The sequence below is a fragment of the Equus caballus genome, chromosome 2 (assembly GCF_041296265.1).
Source record: "Equus caballus isolate H_3958 breed thoroughbred chromosome 2, TB-T2T, whole genome shotgun sequence".
In the NCBI taxonomy this organism is placed as follows: domain Eukaryota; kingdom Metazoa; phylum Chordata; class Mammalia; order Perissodactyla; family Equidae; genus Equus; species Equus caballus.
In genome coordinates this window covers 72,403,418-72,427,429 of record NC_091685.1, presented here as the reverse complement: position 1 = coordinate 72,427,429, position 24,012 = coordinate 72,403,418, and the positions used below count along the sequence as shown (strand labels likewise).

The following is a 24,012-nucleotide window of genomic DNA, read 5'->3' as shown; positions in this document are numbered from 1 at the left end:
CAAATGTACATACTCTGGAAGTTTTCCCTGGCTCTGTCAACTAAGCCTTTGAAAGATTAAAACAAATACTTATGGGAACTTTTTCAAGCCAGGTAGAGGCATCTCTCCAGTTTTTTTTTTTTTCCTCCTTTTTTGGTTAGTTGTTTATTCCTCATGGACTAAGATTCTCTTGGATAAAGTAAGACATTTATAAGCTATTATGTATGTATATTTATATTTATCTGTTTTATATATTTTTATATATAACTATATATCATTTATATTTATCTATCTGTTTAACAGTGAATGACATTCACAGTATGTTCCATAGATTTCCACATCTGAGAGTTTAAAAGGACAAGAAAAGTTAGGCTTCCCTTGGGATCCTCAGACAACTTTTTCCTCATGTTACATATTATTCTGTTACTTATTTTTGGCTTCTGTAGACAGGGCTTATATATGCACATGGCATAGTGGTTTAGAAACAAAACTGAAGTAATTTGGCTTCTAATGGTAGCAGGTGCATTCTGGTGAAGGACTAGATAGCAAATTGATATTTCTGCTTATAAGGAACAGGGTGGAAATTATTCCAGTCCTCCCTTTGACGTTGATACAGTTCTCTAAGAAAATATTAGGAAGGCTTTCAAGAGAGCAGGTATTTAAAACTCTTTGAAAATGGAATTCACTGATTTCTTAACAGACGTGAGAAAATTAATTTAAATAATAACATACTGAACTGAGACAACTCTATGCACCGGTCAGACTCCTACATCTACCCCCTCTTGTCCTCGGCCGCTTCTTTATTAATTGAAATAATTTGAACTTTGGGACTATTTGGCACTTGGCACTTGACTTGTTTCACTTCCCAGTTTCAGCTGGGACTAGAACCAACAATTACTGGAAACTGTAAATTTACCCAACATATTTTCCTGATTAGAGAGTTTCCAATAGAATTTGCATCTATATTCATAAGTTTGGACGTTTCTCTGAAATAATGTCTCTATTTTTTTTTAGATCCTGCCTTGCTAATTATTCTCTATTTTGAATCAAACACTTGTTTGTAAAATGCCCCTCATGGGGCAAATGGTCTTTGAGAGTTCTCCCTAGACCTGTAATTCTAAGGCGTTTTAGAACCAACACTCAAGAGCAGGAATCAGCCCAATAGACAGAATAAAAATGTTGGCATTTCCTTTGTATAAGAAGCGCCTAGCAAAATGGTTTTGGCCAAATCCAAAGTGCTGGTTGCTAGATGCAAAAACATTACCACTTTCTTTGCCTGCTGGGCAAGCAGCCTGCCTCTGAGAAGTATCATGAATTGTGGATGTTGGCTTTGGAAAGTATCTTTCATAGTCCTTTTGCTAATCCAGCCACGTACAGTCATTCTTTGTGGATTATCATATTTGCCTGCGTTCAACTATGTTACATTCCTATGCTAAGGGCCTCGGAAATGCTCTTAGAGGTGAGACTCCCCCCAACAGCAGACAGGACCATCCCTGCCAGCTAGTCTAAAACTTCCTTTGTTAGAGTGTTGGAGCTGACTAGGCTCTTCTGGCTGTGAAAATAACACTTCCTTTAAAAAATATTTTGCTGTTTGAATATCTTTTTTTCTCTATGTTTATCATTAAGGATAAGTATGTGACGTATTTCTATGTGGTTTCCGCCTTGTTGTTTATTATATTCACCTTAAATTTGTGCTCTATCCATTGTTGGCTCTCAAGAATAGTTACCCCATCTCCTCACACTGGATTAGGCCATTAGGACCAGAAGAGGAGGTGAAAGGCAGGATGACTGAAGCCAGGGAAAGAAACAGACTCCTTTTCATACAAGTGTCTGAAGGTGGAGAGAGAATGTTACAGACAACATCAAAACTTGAGAGTTTTTTAAAAATTCTTTTTCATGAGGCAGTATATAATTGTGGTTTTTCTAATTTTGTATTTTTGTGACTTACTCTGTTTAGAGGTTAACATATGAAGAAAGAATGGCTCGTCGATTACTAGGTGCTGAGAGTGCAACTGTCTTTAATATTCAGGAGCCGGAAGAGGAAGCAGCTAATCAGGTAGGATGTTCCCCTGGACTTCTTAGACAGATACCAGTTCTTCTGTCCCCTCTCCCCATCCTCTTACGGACACTAGTCTTGGGATCAATTCTGTGGAAAGCAGAGGGCAGGTCTAAGAAAAGCAGTATTAATGTCATCGATCAACCTCATAGCTAATATTTATTTACTTATTTTTAAGATTGGCACCTGAACTAACATCTGTTGCCAATCTTTTTTTTTTCTTTTTTTTTCTTCTTCTTCTCCCCAAAGACCCCCAGTACATAGTTGTATATTCTAGTTGTGAGTGCCTTTGGTGTGGCATGTGGGATGCTGCCTCAGCACAGCCTGATGAGCGGTGCCATGTCTGCGCCCAGGATCTGAATTGGTGAAACCCTGGGCCACCGAAGCGGAGCACATGAACTTAACCACTCGGCCACAGGACCGGCCCCACAAATATTTATTGAGCACATACTGTGTGCCAGACATTGTGTTAACTGATTGATGGAATTATTTCAGTCAGTGATATCTGTTCTTTTTATCTTCTTATTGATGAGTTTATTCTCCTTTCAAGTATCTTTGTTCTTCCTGTCCTGTGCTTTCATGCAAAATAGTGTTGTGTGGAGAAACACATTTTCACTGAAATTGTTTGAGATAGCTATGAATATTTCCCACTATATTCTTAATATCTAGTCAAAGTAAAATATCTATGTACAGAAAAGGCTATGTCTTTCTTTCCCTTCTCATATATAGTTATAAATCACTAATCAGCAAAACCTAAAACACTGGAATAAAACCCTGCTACCACCAAAAACGTCACTTCATGGATTTGATGTAAGCTGTTTTATAATCTCCACTTCTTCTGTTTGGAGTTTCCCGATGTAGTCTTGAGATTAAATAAAACAAAATAAAAAAGAAAAAGCTATTTAAAAACAGGTTGAAAGGACTGAGTAAACTCTTTCTCATGTCTTGAGAAATAGATCTGCCTTCAAAATCGAAGTTTTCCTGTTAAATATTGCTACCACAAAAATTTCACTTACAGAAAACTAGAAATCTTGCTAGATTCATATTATTTCTATTATTAGTCTTCACTTCTTTTTTTCTACCATTACAGGAAATTGAGTCTCCTCATGCTTCTGTAGGGGGTCCTCTGGATGGTCAAAAGGTTAAGCTTTTCACCTTTCTTCTCTTTCTAGTCTTTCACTGTATCTCTTTTCTTCTGTGCTTCCTTGTTTACCTGTGTATCTATCTTTACTGCTATGTATTAATTATAAATACTATGACCAGTGTCTGTTTTCATTTACTATCAGATGAGCAATTACCGCAATGTCAATTTTCTTGTCATTTATTTACAAACTTGAATTTGATTCTGTTTGAGTGGATACTCTGAACTTTAAACATGCAAAGTTTTTTATTTGTTATACCTTTCGAGGGGAAAAAGTGCTAATTCTTAAACTGATTAATTTGATAGTAATTAGATAAAACAAAACAACTTGTGTATTTTTTGCGGCTTTATACATACTGTTGTATTTCTTCCCTCAAGCCAACGACCTATTTTTCAAAGGCTGAATAACTTCTGTAAGAGAAAACCTAGTTAAAACAAACAATCTCTTATTTAATATTAAATAGAGAATATTTTATAATGGGCTGCCTTGTCTTCATTGTACTTTGTAAGTAAGAGAACTGCCAAATCCACCTTAATTATAGGATGTTGATGACTTCTTTGCTTTTATTTTTTTAATCAAAATTTTAACTGGACTGTCAATTCTCTTTTTCTTTTAAAGAGAGTAGAGAATAGTCCCTAATACCTGCAGAACTAAGGAGGAGTCCAGAGGCTATGTGGCTGAGAATTGTTATGAGTGAAAAAAAACAGGGCGCTATTTTTTCCATTATTCATTTGATAAAATGCTGTGTAATACTGCAGCTGCTTGCCACATGCACTATTAGCTTTCTAGAGAGAAGCACCACCCTGCATCAGCTTTTACCATACAGAAAGCAATCAGTGTTCCATTGTGTTCTATTTTTTATGAACAGTTTAGGAATATTTTACCTTTTTCTTTCTTCTCTCCCCCTCGCCCCAAGAGAAAAGAGAAAGAAATTCATCTTCATAGGTTTTTTTGGATGATAGGACTTGAAGACATTTTGAAATATCATATATACTTACTTCCAGATGTTTTTTGTTTTATATGGAATTGAATTGGGCTCGGACTATGTTTTTAAGCTCTAAGGTAGAAATATCACAGTCTTCTGAGTGCCTTACTGGAGAGAGGGATAAGACTCATGAGACACATTGTACCACAAGGGACTGAGGTTGCTAACATGACCTTTCCTTGTTTAATGTAGGAATACAAAGTCTCCAGCTGTGAACAGAGACTCATCAGTGAAATCGAGTACAGGCTAGAAAGGTCTCCTGTGGACGAATCAGGTGATGAAGTTCAGTATGGGGACGTGCCTGTGGAAAACGGAATGGCACCATTCTTTGAGATGAAGCTGAAACATTACAAGATCTTTGAGGGAATGCCTGTAACTTTCACATGCAGAGTGACTGGGAATCCAAAGCCAAAGGTGAGCTGAAAACATGTTTTTTTAAGAGTTATATTCTCTGAGCAAGAGTTTACTTCCATATATGGTAAGAGGAAGAGATACAGACTACCTTATAATACCCATGATGTAAAGTGTTGAAGTACTCTAAGTTCAGGGTCATCTTTAGGAGGCATTAGAAACCAAAAAGGGTGGAAAGGGGGTGGACTTGGGGTTTGCAAAATAGAATAGAATAGAGTAGAATAGAATGGAGTAGCAGAGAATACAGTTGAATAATATAGAATAGAAGAATAACAGTTAAATAATCGACAAAGAGGGGCCAGCCCCATGGCCTACTGGTTAAGTTTGACACTCCACTTTGGTGGCCTGGGTTCAGTTCCTGGGCATAGACCTACACCACTCCTCAGTGGCCATGCTGTGATGGCAACCCACATACAAAATAGAGGAAGATTGGCACAGATGTTAGCTCAAGGCAAATCTTCCTCAGCAAAAAAATAAAAATAATTGACAAGGAGCTTTTCATGCACCTACATCATTTACTCATGTGATGTTATCATTGTTACTCCCACATGAATAAATGACTAAACTGAGCTCAGTGACGTTAACTTTCCCAAGGTCAGAGAGCTGATGAGTGGGTAGGCTTGAACAGGAACCTCATGCTCTGTACCAGTCAGAGAAGTAATGCTTACCACCAATTATAAAAACTTCAGATCTTTAACCTACAAAACCAAGTCTTCCTATATTTATAAAGGGGGCTGAGGGGTAGGGGGCCAACCTGTTCAGAAAGGAAAATCAGAGGAACTTCTGACACTCAAGAGGACTAGGCTGACCCAGCTGGGAGCCCTCTCCCTAGACATATGGTAATTCTGGATAAAGAGTTGCCTTGTCTTTAAAAGGACACTAGAATAACAGCTCACTAGCCAAGCAAAGCAATAAACAGGATTACACTTTTACCTAGAACTTGGAAGAAAAGAATAAAAAAGGCATCCATTGGAAATTAAACTCCAGATTTACAGTATCACATGATACGGAGCCAAAACCTGAGAAATTCATACGAAATTTAGTCCAGGATGATTAAAATCCTTAGGTTTCTGGCAGAAGGAAGTAAAAATTGTGCTATAGAACTACAGGGAGGACAGAGGAAAAATGAGTTCACAATAAAAACTTACAAACATATAAGGAAATAAACAATGAGGAGAGTCAATAGCACAAAAAACAGGAAAATAGAAGCCCAAGTAAGGTACAATATTTAACAATCGTAAGGAGACTATAAAATAACTATTTTTAAAATGATTGAAACAATTTTAAAAGGAATAGAAACTTTAATGAAAGAACAGGACAGTACCAAAGACAAGGCAGATTTGTAAAGTAAGAAATGAAATGAAAAATATACTCATAGAAATGAAATAGAGAAACGAAAAATGAAATGAATATATACTCACTGGAATTAAAAGCTTAACCGTGGTGCGAAAGAGCCGAAATGGGAACGAGTAGAGCAGAAGGAGGGAAGGTGCTGGAGCAGCACTGAGGCTCTTCCAGTTCACCCTCCATTGCTCCAGCATTGCTCTGTTTCCACAGTAAGGGACGTTCTACCGTCACATTCTTTCCCTAAAACTGAATTCCAGTCCTATAGTTAGAGAAAGCTAGAACAAAGAAAATAGCCTTACAGTTTCAAACCCATGTACACCTTCTCATAAAGTGAGACTTTTAAAATACCGAACGCTTGTTAGAGAAACTTCTTTACCATATTCTTGGCACGATTTGGATAACTGCTGTGTATTCACAAACATGATATCAAATGCATCTATTAAAAATAAATTTGCAGCTTATTAATGAAACTCAGCAAGAAATTATACCTTGAACTTCCAAAATATTCACAAAGAGATCCCACATTGTTTTTAAAACTTATGCAAGGCTTACGATCATGGATCAAGTTCTAAGATCACTGATTCCTGTTCTAAAGAACATTATGTCCATTTGAAAGAAGGGCTCTTGTTTTTAACTTAATTGTGCTTTTCCTAGTATAATTTTATTTTTTTTTAAAGATTTTACTTTTTCTCCCCAAAGCCCCCCGGTACATAGTTGTATGTTCTTAGTTGTGGGTCCTTCTAGTTGTGGCATGTGGGATGCCGCCTCAGCATGGCTTGATGAGCGGTGCCATGTCTGCATCCAGGATTTGAACTGGCGAAACCCTGGGCCGCCGCAGCAGAGCGCGTGAACTTAACCAGTCAGCCATGGGGCCAGCCCCATCTAGTATAATTTTAAATGTTTTACAGCTTTAAGAGGCTTAATTTTTTAAGAACTTTTTATTGTTAGAGTTTCTTCCTTCATCCTTCCTCCCTCCTTTCCTCACTGCCATTCTTTTTCTTCCCTCTCCAGTTTATTGAAGAACTGTTATTTCTGCATGTTATATAAATTATATTGGGATTACTGAAATATGGGATGTTCATCATATTTTTAAAAATACATTTTTTAGCTTATATCTTTTTAAAATTTTTATTTATTTATTTATTCATTTTTAAAGATTGGCCTTGAGCTACCATCTGTTGCCAGTCTTCCACTTTTTTTTCTTCTCTCCAAAGCTCCCCAGTACATAGTTGTATATTCTCGTTGTAGGTCCTTCTAGTTCTGCTATGTAGAACGCCACCTTAGCATGCTTGATGAGCGGTGCTAGATCCGTGCTCAGGATCAGAACTGGCCGCCAAAGCAGAGTGCACGAACTTAACCACTCAGCCACAGGACTAGCCCCTCCCTATTCTGTTCTTGACATGCTTCTCCTAATTGAGACTTGAGAAGATTGAAAAGAATTTCTAATTCACCCTGTTTTCATTTCTTGTACCCTCCCCTTCCCTCTCCACTAACAGTCTTGGTAAAATTGTGGAATTATTTCTTAATTCTCATTTGAAAGTTGTATTCCAAGTATAAATGGAGGTGAAAAATATGATTAAAGGAAAGAATTCTGAAGAACTGGAGTAGTGGCAAGAATGCAAAAGGAAGAAATTGTATACTAATTATAGCTTCTTTGTTCCATCAGAAAAAAATCAAAGAAGAGTATATAATTATGAGGTATCATGTTTTATATAATTTAATTTTTAGAACTGAAAATTATTAGTCTAGTTGATTAATTTTTAGCTTCTGGCGATTAACAACATAGTTTCTGTAAATTTAGAGCTAACTGAAAAACGGGTTGGAAAAGTTACAGCAGTCAGATCCTGATATTTCATGCACTTATTTAGTGCTATGTGTTTCTAGCCTTTTCCTGTCTTAGAAATGGAAGTTTCAAAAAGATTGTTTTCAGATTCAAAGGCTTTGACAGAGAGTTGAATTTGAATGCCGGTTGTGGTCTCAATTACATATTGATTTACATTAAAGAAGAAGTTCATTTTAATAAGTAGATTTCTTCTGTTAGGAATCAGTTAGGAATGCTTTTGGCTGCAAGGAACAAAACTGACAACAAAGAACTTGCTCTGACTTAAAAATGGGGGATTCATTTTCTTCCCTAACAGTAAGCCTGGAGGTGGGTTGCTGCAGGCAGTAATTCAGCATCTCATTCATGTTAGGGCTGCTAGCACTGTGATTCATCGTGAGTGATGGCCCCATCTTTCAACTATGTAGTTCATAAACGAAATCAAAAATAATAACTAATTCATCAGAGATCCATGGACAAGTGATTTTGTTTAAAGGTGAGAGAAGGAAAGAGGACCTATAGAAGAGGTAGTTTGACAAGTTTAAAAATTTTTATTTGGTCAAGGTTTATTTTTACTTTATTCTTCACACTTAATTTTCTATCAACCCAAGTTAAAGTATTATTTGAAAATTATTAGATGTTTAAATGCCACTGCATTTTCTTTAACATAGTGAGGCGCGCCGACAGACTTCCTCCCTTTGATCCTCTGCTCCTTGGCCCAGAATGAAAGCAGCGGAGGCCCACCCACCACCCTCCCTTAACTGCTGCTTCCCTCCTCACCATGCTCCTTTGTTTGTCTAACACATTCAGTAGAATGATCAGAGTTTGGGGTCTGTTTTTGTTCTCTAAAATAACCTTTTTACCCTTACTTTATAAGTAATACATTTTAATTGCCAGTACATTTGAAAATAAAAAGAAGCAAAAAGAAAAACGCCTGTAATGCCACCTGAGAAATAATCAACATTCTATATAAATCCCTCCGTATAAATAATACATGAATGTAAATACCTACTCATATACATATTTTAAAAATAAAAAGAGGATATATAATTATTAAGAACTCAAATACAATTGTTACTTACTTTTTTCACTTAAAAATCAATTTCCTATTCAGGTGTTGTGTTTAACATTTTAATGTGAAAACTCAGATCAGCTCTGTGGACCACACTGTCACTATTATTGGTCCCCCAAATAGAGTAGGACTACATACATCCTTAATCTTTCATCTTTGTTTCCTTTCACAGATCTATTGGTTTAAAGATGGAAAGCAGATCTCTCCAAAGAATGATCACTACACCATTCAAAGAGATCTCGACGGGACCTGCTCTCTCCATACCACAGCCTCCACCCTAGACGATGACGGGAATTACACCATCATGGCTGCAAACCCTCAGGTAAAGAAGGGTGTGGGGTCTGGCTTCAGTTGTGTGTATAGTGCTTATGGGCATTTATTTGGACAGAGGAACTATTTAATTAAAAGATAGAATTCTTCTTTGACTTGAAACTATTTTCCCAAATTCTACATCCATCTTGCTTTCGGAGGATAGAGAACTTCTTTGTTTCCTGAGTACTTATTTATTCCATCAGGTCTGCTTCTACGTGAATAATTCTGGTGAAGATGTGCATTCCTTCCACAAATATTGAGGGCTTAGTATGTACTCCTCTTATGAGGGTGATGGGGTTCCAGCGGTAAACCAGACAAAGTCTTGAGACAGAAAATAAGCCAGTAAACAAATACACAAATAATATTATTTCTGATAGGATTAAGTTCTATGAAAAAAAAGGAGAAAGACATAGTGAGTAGCATGTATATGCTGTAGTAGAAAAACTCAAAAAAGTAGAATATTTAAAATAAATAGATGCACACTTACTTAATTCAATGGAATTTAAGAAGTGTATAAGCATAGACCAATTTTGATAGTGCCTATGCATTCAGGATTTTTTGTTTGTTTCCATCCAAATGTTTTCTCTTAGATTTTGAGGGTCAAAAAATCAATTGACTACTTAGAATTTAATAAGCAGCTACTGGATATTATGTTCCCAGTTCAAGCCTACAAATTCTTTTTTATTGAGTATCTTGTACATTTTAGGCACTATGCTGGGTATGAAGGACACACACAAAAAGGAAGTGATTTTGTACCTTAAGAGCTTGATGTGTGACAGTATAATTTTACAAAGTCTACAGAAGTCATGTAAATAACACGCTCTTTTAAAAGAAAAGGAAGCTAAAATTAACAGTCCAGAAGTCATCTTTTTAAAATCTCTGATCTATTTATATCATCCTGTATTTCATTATTTATTTTGAAGGAAATATTGTGTTAGAAAATGATACAAATAATTGTAGCAAAGCTTATAAACTTTTACAAGTTTGTACAATGTTTATCCTATTCTAATATTACATTTTCATGTAAAAATATATTTCTGCAATAATACTAAGATTAGAATGAAACACAGATTATCCACAAATCAAGTTGTGTTAAAGCACAGCAAACTCTTCATTGTCAATGAACAGTTTCTGTATTAATGCACTTTCTCGAGGTTCCAATTTTTCAATCAATGAATGCATGACCATCACCTTGAAAAATAGTCAAAATCACAGCCTTTACTAAAAAGTTATATTTTAATGCTTACTTGTGTTCATGTTTGGTATACTTGAAGGAACAAAAGTGGAACTAGCTTTTTTTCTTACTGTATTCTCACTGTTTCCTTGACTGTCATTAATAAATTTCAATTTTCAGTTTTCTGCCTATTAAAAAAATAGTGGAGGGACCAGCCTGGTGGCATAGTGGTTAAGTTCACGCTCTCTTTTTCCATGGTCCAGGGTTCGCTGGTTCAGATCCCGGGTGTGGACCTACACCTACCTACCACTTACCAAGCCATGCTGTAGCAGGCATCCACATATGAAAAAAAATAGAGGAAGACTGGCACAGATGTTACCTCATGGCCAATCTTCCTTAGCAAAAAGAGGAGGATTGGTGGTGAGCGTTAGCTCAGGGCTGATCTTCCTAAAAAAAAAGAAATGGAGAACTCAACAAAATCCCAAATTATTCCTCTTTCCCCTAGAAAGGCTGGGATAGATTAAGGAGACAAAATTAACCGTGTTCCTTAAGCCCTCACCAGTACCAGGATCCTGCTATTAATTTTGAGGCATTTTTCCTAGCGAATGTTTTGAACTGTTATTGGAGTAAGCAGTTTTATACAACAAAAGAAAAGAAATGTGAAACTGCAATTATGAGTTTGCTTTCGTCTTCTTCAAATTATACTAATGTGTTTTTACATGTGGAAAAGTTCTAAATGGGGAAGGACTTACTGCTCATGGCCAGTGGCGGTGTGGAGAGTTGAAGACACCTAGCCAGCCTCAGGGGTTAGGAGTCTCTGAGCATTTAAACTATTGACAAACTATGATGAAGTCATTAGACAAAGGCAGGCTGCCGAAGATCCCCCTTGTAAACTTAGCAAAGGAGGAAGGGAAAGAAATCAAAAGAAAGAAATGACAGAGCAAAGACAGACCAGAACCGTAGAGCAATACTGACGCTGAGAAGCCTAGATGGTTAGTTCAGGGGTGAAGAGCATGAACTTTGGCATCAGGCAGTTCTGAGTTGGAGTTCTGGCTCTGCCACTCACGACCTATCTTATCTTTAGCAAGTCACTTAACCTCTCTGTGCCTCTTTCCTCTTCTATGAAATGAGAACAACAATATGGATTTAAATAATGCATGTGAAGCACTCAGTTTGCCTGGCATATAATATGCTTTTAATAAATGCTGGTAATTATTATTAATTCAAAGACGCTAATAACCCTGTCTTAGAGCAGCAGCCCAAAGAGTTGGCAGAAGCCTGTGGAATCGGGATGGAAAGGCTCAGGTCTGTTTCTAGGTATTCCGCTCCCACAGTACTGTTAGAGAGTTAGCAAGTCAGTTTGCGATAGAATTTCTACCCAACACGTTGCTGCTGTGTGGTCTTCTGACCTCCTGGCTTTTCCTTTTTACCACCCCCATGGGAAAGGAGTTAGGCAGCAGATGTGGCCATGCCACAACTGCCACAGCTGTGGGCTTGGGTGGAGGGAGCTGTGAAGTAGAGAACAGGCCACACCCACAGCACAGCTGACACAAGCCACACATGAAGCTGGGAAGCTGCTCTGCTCCCAGTGCACTCAGGGCCAAGAGAAGACCCAAAAGGGAGCAGTCACTGCCCTCATTCTAGGCCCCAGTGAATTCTGCTGCTTCACCAAATCCAAGGCTAGGCCCATGGTTAACTCTTTCTGGTTCTTTGCCTCTGCCCTTTGAAGAGAAGACAAAGAAATGAGAAGTGGACCAGTTTCCGTCAGGTAGCCAAGAGCCTAGCCCTTCTAACAGAATGTTCCATCCCACCTCTCGTTAAAGCAAACAGTCATATGACTGCTCTGGGTCTATCAGAGGAAGCAAAAGATTCAAAGAACCCAGAGGTCCCAGTAACCAGAGCAGTTCCCGATACCTAGAATTCCGACTGACTCTCAAGGTAGGATCCACCCAATATTCTTGTTAAAGAGAGTGGGACTGAAAGTCTCTTTTTTCTACCTAAATGACCAAAGGCCTGCAGAGAGGTGAAAGAGAATCTGAGGAAATCCTAAAAGTGGGCATCTAGGTCTCAAATTGAACTTGTGAGAGAATTTTGATATTTACGGCACTTGGTAGTAGTTGCTGTTCCAAGTTTCTGAGCATGCTGTCTGGTTGATTTTAATTTAAGAGTAAAACTCCTTTTTACACTGGGGTCTTCAGTAGCAGGTATGTCCAACTACACCAGGTTTTGTGAGTCATCACCTAAAAATTGGAATGAACTTAACTGCCCATTAGAAAAACAAAGTGGTATTTAAACCATGACGAGTGGCAGACCATTTATCTACCTAACCCTTGGCATAGGTTATCATTTGTTGCTGTAGGAAAACCATAAAAGAAATGCTTAACACTCCCATAATCCCAACTTTACAATATCCTTTATTGTATATTAAAGTATTTTGCCATTCTTGTAATGTGTGAATTAAAACATGATTTAAAAGAAGCACGACATGAGTAGCCTCATAAAAAAATTCCAAAAGTGAAAGCCAAATTTTTCAAGACATAATTAATCCCAAAAGCATAACATGTAGTCAACAGTGAACCAAAATTGACTCCACACGTCCTTGATGCCCTGTGGTTACCTTACATTTTTTTCACATTTTAAAAGTATTTGGGTTTGAAAGGGAGACAACTCCATCCATTTTTTTTCTGGTACTTGTAGCCTACATGATGCGAAATGACCAAGGGAAAGAGGAAAGGCTGGAGTGGAAAAACTAGTTCAGTAATGAAACACAGACGGCAGAGCTTTCCTGAGCAGTGGAAAATAATTACAGAAAGCAGCCAAGAGAAAGGGTGAGAACCAAGGAAAGAGGAAAATACTCAAGTTCAGCAGAATATTTTATAGAATATTTTTCCACCTGGGTTAATCTTTTGGGAATAAGAAACACGTGGGATATTGTTGACTGCATCCAAATTCCACTTCTGGTAGAACACAGGGCCCTAAACCTGCGCCGGACTGCGTTATCATGCTCAGCGTGTGCCGCTCGGGCAGCTCGTGAGAGACCAAAGCAATCACATAGTTTAGTGAAATAATGAGTGATGGTGCAGGGTTACACCAAACAGAATGCCAAAATGAGGATCACAAATATAGTTTATTTTAGACTCTAATCCTATCTTTAAGACACAACTGAATCTAAACACGAATGTTTTACTCTGTTTTGTTGTGTTGCTAGGCTACGCTGTACTGCGCTTGGATTTTGGAATGGCTGCTTTGCAGTTTGATGTTTCCTTAAATTGTATTATGTATACAAGTGGCAAGCTTTCACAAAGACCTGTGCGCCACAAGTTCAATTTCATACGCTAGGAAATATAAATGTTACTTCCATATTCTATAAATAATTGGCCTTTCATGAGGCATCAAATAATCTTTACAAGCTGGATGTTTAATACAGAATCGCTTTAAGAATTCAAACTTATTACTTGTGCTATATAGCTTTAAACTCTGTGGACTTGTTTGGAATAGAAAAGTAACACACAGCTGAGTTAAATTTAAAAAGTTGGTTTCTTGATTGTGTTTTGTTTTAGCATTATAAGGTTTCCTGGCTCATTTCAAACTTCACTTTAAACATTCACTTACATTGTTACTTCATGTGTTAATAATAAAGCAGATAGAAAAAAGAAAGATAAAAGCAAATACAACAGCAGCATTCATGCGCATCAGAGCCTACTAATTATGATGATTATTAGGGTTAACTGGCACGTTAGTATGATTAAAATTATTTAATGCTCATTTTGTATGATTTTCCTCATAAATAAGACATTTAGACTTAAAAACCTAAACTTTCAGTTGTACACGTTGGAGGCATCTTTTCAAAAATGCTTCACTGAAATCCGGATTTTTTTTTTTCAAACAAAAATGTCAAAATTCTACAACTTGTTAGTGTGGATGCTTTCTAAGTGCTTCTCGTCATTTATTGATTAGTAATATATTTAGCCAATAACACTATATTATGAAACTGATACTTCTTCCTCCTGCAGACCATGCCTTTCTCCTTTATGTTCACAAGTAAAGGATGATGTAGGAGTAAAAAGGTGAAAAATGGTAACATATTCCTCTTTCCGAAATTTCAGAAGTTAAGGAAATATACTGTGGTGATAATTGTGCATATGGTTCTAAGCAGTAGCAGTAAAAATCTTGAGAATGTTGTAGAAATGTGTAGTCTTTACAGAGTAGTACACCAACCTGTTTACCCTATTTTTGGAGCGGGGAGAGGGAGGTAGGGTTTATCCTAAGCATAGTCGAATGGTTAGAGTTGAGTAGAACATCTTTCATCTTATACCTCAAATGCAGCCATCGCACAAACACACACATTGAATATACCTGTGTGCTTGGCACCTTTCCTGCACTCGCCTAAGTTAGAAAGGTTGATCTACTCTCCACATATTCTGCTTCCTGTGCCAAGAGTATTTCGTTTTTCTTTTGGAGTGAATTATATCCTAATAACAAAAAAAGAAAAGAAAAATAAATGCCATTACATATGAAAAAAAAATAGTGTTTAACAAAACAATTCTAAGGGATGCTTCATATTCATCTGGTTGTTATTATATTATACCCATATTCCGTGCTATAATCATTTAACATTTTGAGCATTTACTGTATGCAAAACACAACACCAAGTACTTTACACCTTTTAACTCATTTAATCTTCATAAGAACCCATGCAGGATTAACTATATGATCCTATTTTACAGATGAAGAAACTTTTATTTAGGAGTTATGTTACTTGCCTCAAGTCACTCAGCTGTAAGGGAAAGAACTGGTTTACAAACAGACTGACTCCAGAGCTAAGGAGTGTCATACAAAGGTGTCTGGGGCTCCTCCCAATATTAGGAGCATTGAGGGGCAGGAGCATTGGTTAAAAGAGGTATTTGAAGGAATCAAGAAAGGAGGTATGGGCCGGCCCCGTGGCCGAGTGGTTAAGTTCGCGAGTTCTACTGGTTCACTGGTTCGGATCCACCCGTCAGGCACCACTCGTCAGGCCACATTGAGGCAGCATCCCACATGCCACAACTAGAAGGACCCACAACTAAAATATACAACTATATACTGGGGGGATTTGGGGAGAAAAAGCAGAAAAAAAAAAAAGAAGATTGGCAACAGTTGTTAGCTCAGGTGCCAATCTTTAAAAAAAGAAGAAGAAAGAAAGGAGGTATGAGGGGCCAGCCCAGTGGTGTAGTGGTTAAGGTCATGCTTTCCGCTTTGGTGGTCTGGGGTTTGCCAGTTAGGATCCTGGGTGCGGACCTATGCACCACTCATCAAGTCATGCTGTGGCAGCGTCCCACATACAAAATAGAGGAAGATTGGCATAGATGTTAGCTCAGGGCCAATCTTCCTCACCAAAAAAAAACAAGGAGGTAAGAGCATACCTCAAGCAAAGTATTATCCCCTTGGGAAATTTTACTGAAGTCAGCCAAGCCACTTGGACCCCTAAAAATCATCTTGATGCATGTCTATGCGTATATAATGTCTCAGACCCACAGTAACACAATACTAGCAATGATGAATTTACTAATGATAATTTATGACAAGTACTATTTGATATTTAGAAGATCATCTAAGGTTATATCATTTAATCTTCATAACATCCTTGTGAGCTGGATATAGTGCCCCAGTTTTTACAGAACAAACAAAGGCTTGAACAAATTCAGTGATTTGCCCAAAGTTTTAGGAAAGTTAAAACTCAAATCCAGTTTAGAGAAATTTTTTTTTAAGCAACCAGTATCTGCTTCCCCAAATTCAAGGTTGAAGGTTGAATTTAACATATCTCTTTCTAACTACATAAATGATTAGTTAATATTAACTTCCCTTGTGGACCCTCTGGGTTTTATACTACAAGGAAAAATCTATCCAAATTATACAAATCTATTTTAGTCTGTCCAAATTCAAATTATTTGTTGAAGCAGCAAAGCAAATAGTCAGGAAACCATATCCCATTATCAGTACAGTTGAAGCTATTTGTGTCAAACAAAACATAGACTACCTTGCCCTCAAGCTCCAAAAACAATCATGGATCTTACATGTTCTTATGTTAAAGCCTCTACTAGGATGCATCAGTTGGATAATTTATAATGGGGGTCTTCTAAGCAAGTCACATCTTGATTTCTACAGCAGGGATAGATTGGGTGGAAGCAGTAAATGAAATTTTCAGATTTCAAGCTAGCTTAGGGAATCCTAAGTGTTTGCCAAGAGCTCAGCATGAGAGAACTTATATCATGTGACCTGAACTTTTAGATACAATTAATCTAAGTTAGAAATAATTCCCCTTCATAATGTTATACTTCATGTCCTTGGGAATTTTCAGGAAAGGCAGTGTTTTAACTGTGACCTCGATAGCAAATATTGTGACTGCTAGAGGAAGTTATACATCTGATGGTATAAGACTCCTTGAGTGTGTTTCTTTACTACTACCTCTTTCTATTTGGTAATTCCTAACTCTTCCTGTCTGTATTACATACTATCTGCATTCTCTTTTCTGGGTGATTATGGTCCTACAGAGTTCCAGGCTTTAGGGAGACCTGGAGAGCCCCACTGACTGAATTCCTGCCCTACACTGAACCCTGCTGGGGGTTTTTTTCTCTATATTCCCTCCACCAGTGTCCTCTCCCTCACCCCAGTCCATTCTCAGTTGCAACTCAGAAAGCAGTTCTTCAAAACAAACAGAACACCTCTGCTTCTGTTACCTGTCTATATTGGCAACCTGGAATGAAAATGGGAGTCAGTGGTAAATTTTATTTTGACTGTAAGTGCACATGAGGGCTGCTTGTCAACCTTGAACTAGAATTCACTATCTTTAATCATTAAGAATAAATCTGCTTCTCATTTTTCCTCTCTTGTTGTTTCATTTTTTTTGGCCATCGTCAGAATTTAGAAGTACATCTGCTCATTCTCCTGGGGGATGAGAGCAGAAAGTGGGGGATAAAATCTTCTCTTTTGCTACTCTGCTAGTAATAGTGAAGGAAAAAAATTAAAGAGAGGGGGCTAAAACAAAAAGCCAGAGTAACAATGTGTCATTTATTCGTGTCATCTGGCTCCTCTAAGTATTACTTTTGTTTATCCCTATGACAGCATGTAACAGATTTTCAATCGACAAATTTAAGAGAGAAAATAGAGCTTTTCATTAGATAGTTCTTATCATACGACTCACATATTTTAGGTATTTAACTGCTTCTGGTTTTTAAATCTCAAATATGTTCATTTCATGCGAACATAGTGTCCTATAGTCATTATGCTCTCCTTGTCATCCCCATGCATACTTCTTATGTAATGCTCATTTTATCATGCTGGCATCTCGTAATATGTGGTTTTCAGAAAGGATACTAGTAACATTTAATAAATATATTAAAAAGATCTGACAGAAAACTAAAATCATCTAGTTTGATTTCAGAATTAGCTACAACCAGTAGATATTTGACCATGAAATGGAATTATCACAAGACAGTAATGTCCTCCTGCTATATTTTACAACTCAACTTCATGTGTTAAGGAGACCGTAGCAGATTACAATTAATTCAGTGAGGGGTGTCATTTTAAATGCCATCCTAGATAAAACAGTAAAGCTTATTTAACAGTTCAGATAAAGACCTTGTCCCCTGAGTTCTTTAAATAAATACAGTTTTCCTGAGGAGTTAACTCAGGGAAAGTACATTTCTGAAAGGGTTGGCATCAATACTAATATGGCACACTGATTTGTTAAGAAATAATGTCTTATAGGGAATAGGACAATAGACGTGATAGTGCTTAATGGTTAGTTGTTTAACATAGCAAATAATTTCTTTTCCTGATGTCTCTGACAGGGCCGCATCAGTTGTACTGGACGGCTAATGGTACAGGCTGTCAACCAAAGAGGTCGCAGTCCCCGCTCTCCCTCAGGCCATCCTCATGTCAGAAGGTATTTCAGATACTCCTTCCCATAGGTGTTACTATTACTTTATTTATTACTATGAATTCAACACTCTTAGAATCATAGCATAGTTGGAAGACAGAATGTGAATATAGTCTTAAAGTCTGTACAGTGTATGGCTCCTTGATTGTTATGCTCCTCTGCAACTCAGAAAGGGGAAGGGAACAGACATTTGCTAACGTGTATAAGCCTGTTCAGACATACCATCACTAGCTGTTAACTAAGGGCCCAATTTATATATGAGGAAATCAAGACTCAGCACCTTTAAAAGGTAGGCACATTAACATGGAAATACTAGTAAATGGTACACAAGTAAATGTTCAAAACCCAACTGCTCTAATCAACAGCTGTGGGATTGACCATTATAAGCTACTGCCACTAGACTTCTTAAAATCAGCTAGTTTGCTAATGTTTATTTTTCAGTCACTTAGTTCAAAAGTTTATTTTAGACCATAATCTCGTAGGTAAGATTTGTCATACTTTAAATGTTCAACAAATAGCTGCTAAATAGAGTGTGCTTTCCGTTCCTAGTAGCCCCGAGTTTATGCAAGGATGCTGACACAATAACGGAAGGCAGGGACAGGGAGAGCATATTACTTCTTAGTAACATGTCTGCACTTAAAAAGGAAAATGCGAAGTCACCCAGCCTGTCATCTTGGGCTCCTATTTAGACGTTTTAGAGACAGAGCATGCTCAAATAGTCCTGACTATAAACTACAGGCCACAGGTGCAAACACCTTTGGTGGAGAGAATGCATGCTAACATAGGCTCATGCAAGGTAAGCAGGAAAAACTGAGAAGCAGCAAACCAATGGTGTGTGTACACCTCCTGACATTATTGGATCCACATAGCCCTTGTTCAACATTCGGAAGACAGTTCTGGCACCCAAGCAGCTGCAGATTTAATTCTAACTGATTTGTGGCACTATCTGTTCACAGGATCCTAGGCCTGTATCTATGGCTGCTAACATATTTAATGGCATATCCATTCTCCTACATTATTTTCTTCTGCTTGTCTTGAGGTCTTAATACATTTAAGCTTTCCCATGTGTCAGTGTCTCCTGGAAAAGCATTCTGCTCATAAATTAGATCTGTACTTGGAGAAGAGTAAACCATAACAAAAAGCTGATAATTATTAGCCTATTATACTAATCTTTCATTTGTTCCACCCTTACTTTTCCTAGTTAAATGTTTTTAAACTTACCTTCTAGTGATTACTAACAGATTTTGTGTTCAACATCTTGTTCTTTTCTTAAGTCTTCCTTGCAATTACTTTAAATTGTATTGCCCTTGCAGGTACCTCTGGCAACATATTTAAAAGCAAGAGAAATGCACAAAATGTTGGAGATTTGAACCATTTTATTTTAAAGCAAAAAAAATATTGTCTTTAGGCACATGGATAACTGATGCAAAAGAAAACCTACCTAAACATTCGTTTTCCTGGTTAATATGAAGAGGAATTTTGATTTGAAAGATCTTAAATTTTCACAAAATAATAAGAACTTTTAATTTCCCATATATTTAAAATCACAGTGAAAGTTATAGTAATTTCTGTTGAAAAAGATTTGGAAATAAATGAGAAGTGAGCAACAGCTGCTGCTGTTTCTCATAAGCTTTAAAAATATTTATTTAGGAAAAAGTAGGTTAATGTAGAATACCCCATTTTTTCCTTTTACACCTTTAATGATTTATACTAGCTTTAAGGAATAGGACAGCAGAATTGTTTAAGATCTGCAATTAGCAGACTGTAAAATTTATAATAAACTTTGAAATGAAACAAGATTTTGCTTTTCTGACTTTGTCATGTGTAAATCTTGAAGGTAGGAAGCAGGTAAGGGAATTCTATTATTACCCCATGTATTATTAAAAAACAGATGACTAAGATCCTGGAAATAACTACTATCTTTCTTTCTATCTATTATCTATCTTGTTCTAAGGCCTCGTTCTAGATCAAGGGACAGTGGAGATGAAAATGAACCAATTCAGGAGCGCTTCTTCAGACCTCACTTCTTGCAGGCTCCTGGCGATCTGACTGTTCAAGAAGGAAAACTCTGCAGGATGGATTGCAAAGTAAGAGTTTCTTATTGCCTGCAAATCTGTTGGCTCCCTTTTCTCCTCACTGCCATTTCTCTTTAGTTCCTTTTGGGGAAATTATGTAAAGTATACATCTTTAAAATGTTTTCCAGCTTAAGAGAAAAAAAGGTAAAATATACTGGGTGTTTATATACTGTTTTAAATCATTCTTTTCCTTTACTTAAAAATTTTATTAAATATGTTCTTTATTTAGAACTCTAGATACTGTAGTCTAGAAGTCACTGGGCAGTTTTATCCCTTTAAGTTTTCCATTGTGTTGAAGTAATAATGTACTGAATCTGTCATATGTCCTAATCATTAATTAGTTGATCTTCATTCTTGATTCATTCAGATTTTGTATCCATATATCTACTTTGATTTTTATTCCTCCTATTTTCTCTTTCTCAGAGAAGTTAGGGTGGCATCCTTCTTTCATGCATTTTACAGCAGGGTTTCTTATCCAGGGTCCGTGCATAAGCCAGTTTTATTAGGTGATGAACTGAAATTGCACATGAAATTGTGTGTGTGATACAGCTTTCATCAATTTCTCAAAGGAGCTCAAGGCCAAAAATTTTTAAGAACCACTGTTCTGAAATTTTTTGGATAGTTTTGGGGGTTTTTGCCCCATTATTTATTGATCTTAAATTTAAAATTTAGCTCTTAAATATGGATAAGGTTTTTAAGAATTATTTGGGCTCCCTCTGCTGGTTCTCTCTGGGCTTGCAGAACACAAATAATAAGGTGCTTAGAGGATTTGGGCTTTATTTTTTCAAAAAGGAAATCTAGGCTTGTAGAAATGTATAAAAACAAATGTATTCTTAACAAAAGTATTTTATTTTCCTGCATAATTCTTTTTACAGTATGAACACACAAACTGAGTTTCAGTGTGTGTATATTTATATTATGTGTGTTTATTTTTGGTCTATAACTAACAATTCATACAGACCACCTGCAAAATGAGATTTGAGTTAACGGGAAATTTTATTTTAGACAGATTATTAGATGATACTAAGGGATTATTATTAATTTATGTGTAAAAAGAATGTTCTATTTGTAAGAAAAACCTATATTTTTTAGCATGATATGAGCTACAGAGCAGTAGAATTACATAAGTCTGGGATCTGCCTTAAAGTATGTTATAGAAGAGAGTGAATCTAGATGATAGATACATAGAAATTCACCATACTATTAGCTTTACTTTTAGTCATATTTAAGAAAGAAATCATGGTATTTTATTTCAGTGCACAATGACATAACTGTCCTTGAAATGCCTGTCTTTAAAAAAGAATATTGGAAACAAAATGTTATCTCTGCTTCTTGATTTCATTATTATGATCTGACCTGGATAAATAAAATGTTGTGGAAAATCTTGTCATCTGTTCACAGATGGAGTGTGACCCAATTCAGGGGAAAAAAATTATTAGTGTATTTAAGCTTTAAGAGGGAAAAGAATCATGAAAATAAGCCAATCACTAAAGCAACAGCTAGGTTTTTCCCCAGAAAGCACTCCCGTTTTTAACCCTTTAGGTACATTCCTAGACACTGACTACCCTTGACTTGGTACTGAGTCATAAGGGAAAATAAGTAATCCCACTCCTCTAGTAACAAGTATGCTCCTCTCCCGCCTCCCTTTTCCATGTCAACCAAAAGCATGGATCAGTTCAAATTAAGACCTGCTTACAATGACCTTAAATTCCTGAGATCAGGCTTTCTTTACTTACACAACAGGGAGGGCTGGGGTTAGAAGAGGGGTAGAAGAACCGGGCGTTTTCCCTGTGCCTTAATGTGAATAACTCTGTCCATTGGCTAGGTACACGGTGAATCAGGTGGGGCGAGAGAGCACAGTGCTTTGGGCATCTCCCTACTCAACGTACCATGGCCTCAGTCAGTACATGGCTCTGCTCGTCTAGGGTCTAAGCTAGTAAAGTGGGAACAAGCAGTGCCACTTCATTTCTCAACTTGGGAAGGCCTGGGGCCTGATCACAAGTGTCTGCTCTTCCTCCCGCCCACCTCTGCTGACCTCCAGACAGGTAAAGCAGGAAAGCTGGGGGACAGCCCGTTGACAGATAGGAGAACAGAGAGCCTGACCCTCGGAGAAGCCAAGCTGCCTAACTACTGCGGTTTCTAAAATCTCTTCATCCTTCTAACTAGTAACTTGAATTTACTGTATTTCCTTTTTTTAAATTCCCTAGACTGACTTTGCTACATGTGTGAGGGGAGGCATCTTGTAGGCAGTGTAAATGAAAATCACGCAGCAGGAATGGAATTTGTGAGTTCTCTTAGCTGATTTTGGCAGAGCTGGTTCTTCAAAAGAATTGTTTTACAAGCTGAATGACATCTTTTTATATGTAATTTCCCACTGGTAAATTTGGGGTGGGGGTAAAAAGACCTTCCTTAATGGTGCTTTTCTCCCCATTCAAAATCAAAGGCAAAACTGTAAAGAGCTGACAGATGGCAGCCATCCCTACCCTTCACAGCACAATGTGTTATTAGCAATTAAATGCACTTTTATCTGATCTCTGGTCAACACAACTGTCATGGTCTCAAGATTTTATGATGCTTCCATTGTGATGCTAATTTGTTGAGACCGCTTTCTGGGTAATTTTATGTTGCTTTTGTTACTTAGTTTCAAGGATTATAAAATAATAATAGCCCTATGTGCTGATGGGTGCATTAACTAATGTCTCCGTAGCTATGGCAGCTCCTCAGTGGGACGCTTTATAGTGTACAAATGCCAGCTGAGTATTTGTCATTGTTATTACGGTTGGATGTCTTTTTTCCAGAGAGCTCAGAGCCCTGTGCTGACATCATCATAGTAATCTTAATAACCTTGGGTGAAGTAAAACAAGGACAGAAATTTTTTAATCCTCATTTCACTTTTCTCTATGTTGCTCTATAAGAAATGTTTAGAAGTGACCTGTGAGTGCTTAGGAAGCCATTGAAAGGTTTTAAGGAGGAGAAGTAACATGAGTTGATACTAAAAACCATCTCTTGTACTCTCAAAGGAGGACTTTACGCTGGTTTGTTAGCTATTAGTGATTTCATTCTGTTTTAATATTAGAGAAATTTATATGAATTTCCTTTCTGGTGTAGGTCAGTGGGTTACCAACCCCAGATCTCAGCTGGCAGCTAGATGGGAAGCCAATCCGCCCAGACAGTGCTCACAAGATGCTCGTGCGTGAGAATGGGGTGCATTCTCTCATCATAGAGCCAGTCACATCACGAGATGCCGGCATCTACACGTGTATAGCCACCAATCGAGCAGGACAGAACTCATTCAGCCTGGAGCTTGTGGTTGCTGGTAGGCTGGCTTGTCTCTGAATCCTTTCTCTCTCCCAGAATGCTCATCAGATTCAGAAATGTAAACTAATCCTGCATTATTAACCAATTTGGAAAATAAATCCAGCTGTTGAAAAAATAGATTGTATCATGAAAATAGCCAAATAGCACATGTTATAAGGCTTAGCAAATGAGAAGCATTGACTTTTCTTCAGTGTAGTCATTCTTATTTATTCTTCCTTTCTCCCAGTAGCCTGGCCAAGAAAGAAATGGAGTTTTAGCAGCTTTTTGGGTCATTCTGCATCTCGTGTCTGTGGGCCCCCAGTGTCACTAGGCAAAGAACAACAGCAACATGGGCTCCAAGAACCAAACTTGGTGTCTAAGCATATTTTTATGCATAGAGTTCCACATATATACCTAGTTTTTAA

General features: G+C 37.3%; 2 protein-coding genes across 26 annotated transcripts in view; one reads left to right on the top strand and one right to left on the bottom strand.

Annotated features, from left to right (window-relative positions):
* CBR4 (carbonyl reductase 4) overlaps positions 1-24,012 on the bottom strand; it is a 105,720-nt gene that overhangs the window by 30,310 nt on the left and 51,398 nt on the right. Inside the window, exons 5-6 of one of the 11 annotated variants that reach the window (XR_002806446.2) lie at positions 5,995-6,166; positions 1,970-2,125 (exon numbers count right to left, since the gene is read on the bottom strand). The exons of 3 other annotated variants lie outside the window; for them this stretch is intronic. Coding sequence is in view for 5 of the 8 variants with exons in the window: in XM_023636323.2 (XP_023492091.1) it covers positions 14,684-14,769 (86 nt within the window). In the remaining 3 variants the exon portion in view is untranslated. Of the gene's footprint in view, positions 1-1,969; positions 2,126-2,589; positions 6,167-8,267; positions 10,745-12,688; positions 14,770-24,012 lie in introns of those variants that run through there. 7 more of the 11 variants (XM_023636323.2, XM_005607736.4, XM_070261409.1 and 4 more) reach the window with 7 other exon arrangements.
* Positions 1-24,012, top strand: part of PALLD (palladin, cytoskeletal associated protein) — a 382,518-nt gene that overhangs the window by 351,607 nt on the left and 6,899 nt on the right. For 8 of the 15 annotated variants that reach the window (XM_023636319.2, XM_023636321.2, XM_070261398.1 and 5 more), the window contains 7 exons: positions 1,937-2,035; positions 3,126-3,176; positions 4,355-4,576; positions 8,984-9,133; positions 18,127-18,221; positions 20,170-20,302; positions 23,399-23,606. In XM_023636319.2, coding sequence (XP_023492087.2) covers positions 1,937-2,035; positions 3,126-3,176; positions 4,355-4,576; positions 8,984-9,133; positions 18,127-18,221; positions 20,170-20,302; positions 23,399-23,606 — 958 coding nt within the window. The remainder of the gene's footprint in view (positions 1-1,936; positions 2,036-3,125; positions 3,177-4,354; positions 4,577-8,983; positions 9,134-18,126; positions 18,222-20,169; positions 20,303-23,398; positions 23,607-24,012) is intronic. The other 7 variants (XM_023636320.2, XM_070261396.1, XM_070261399.1 and 4 more) reach the window with 1 other exon arrangement.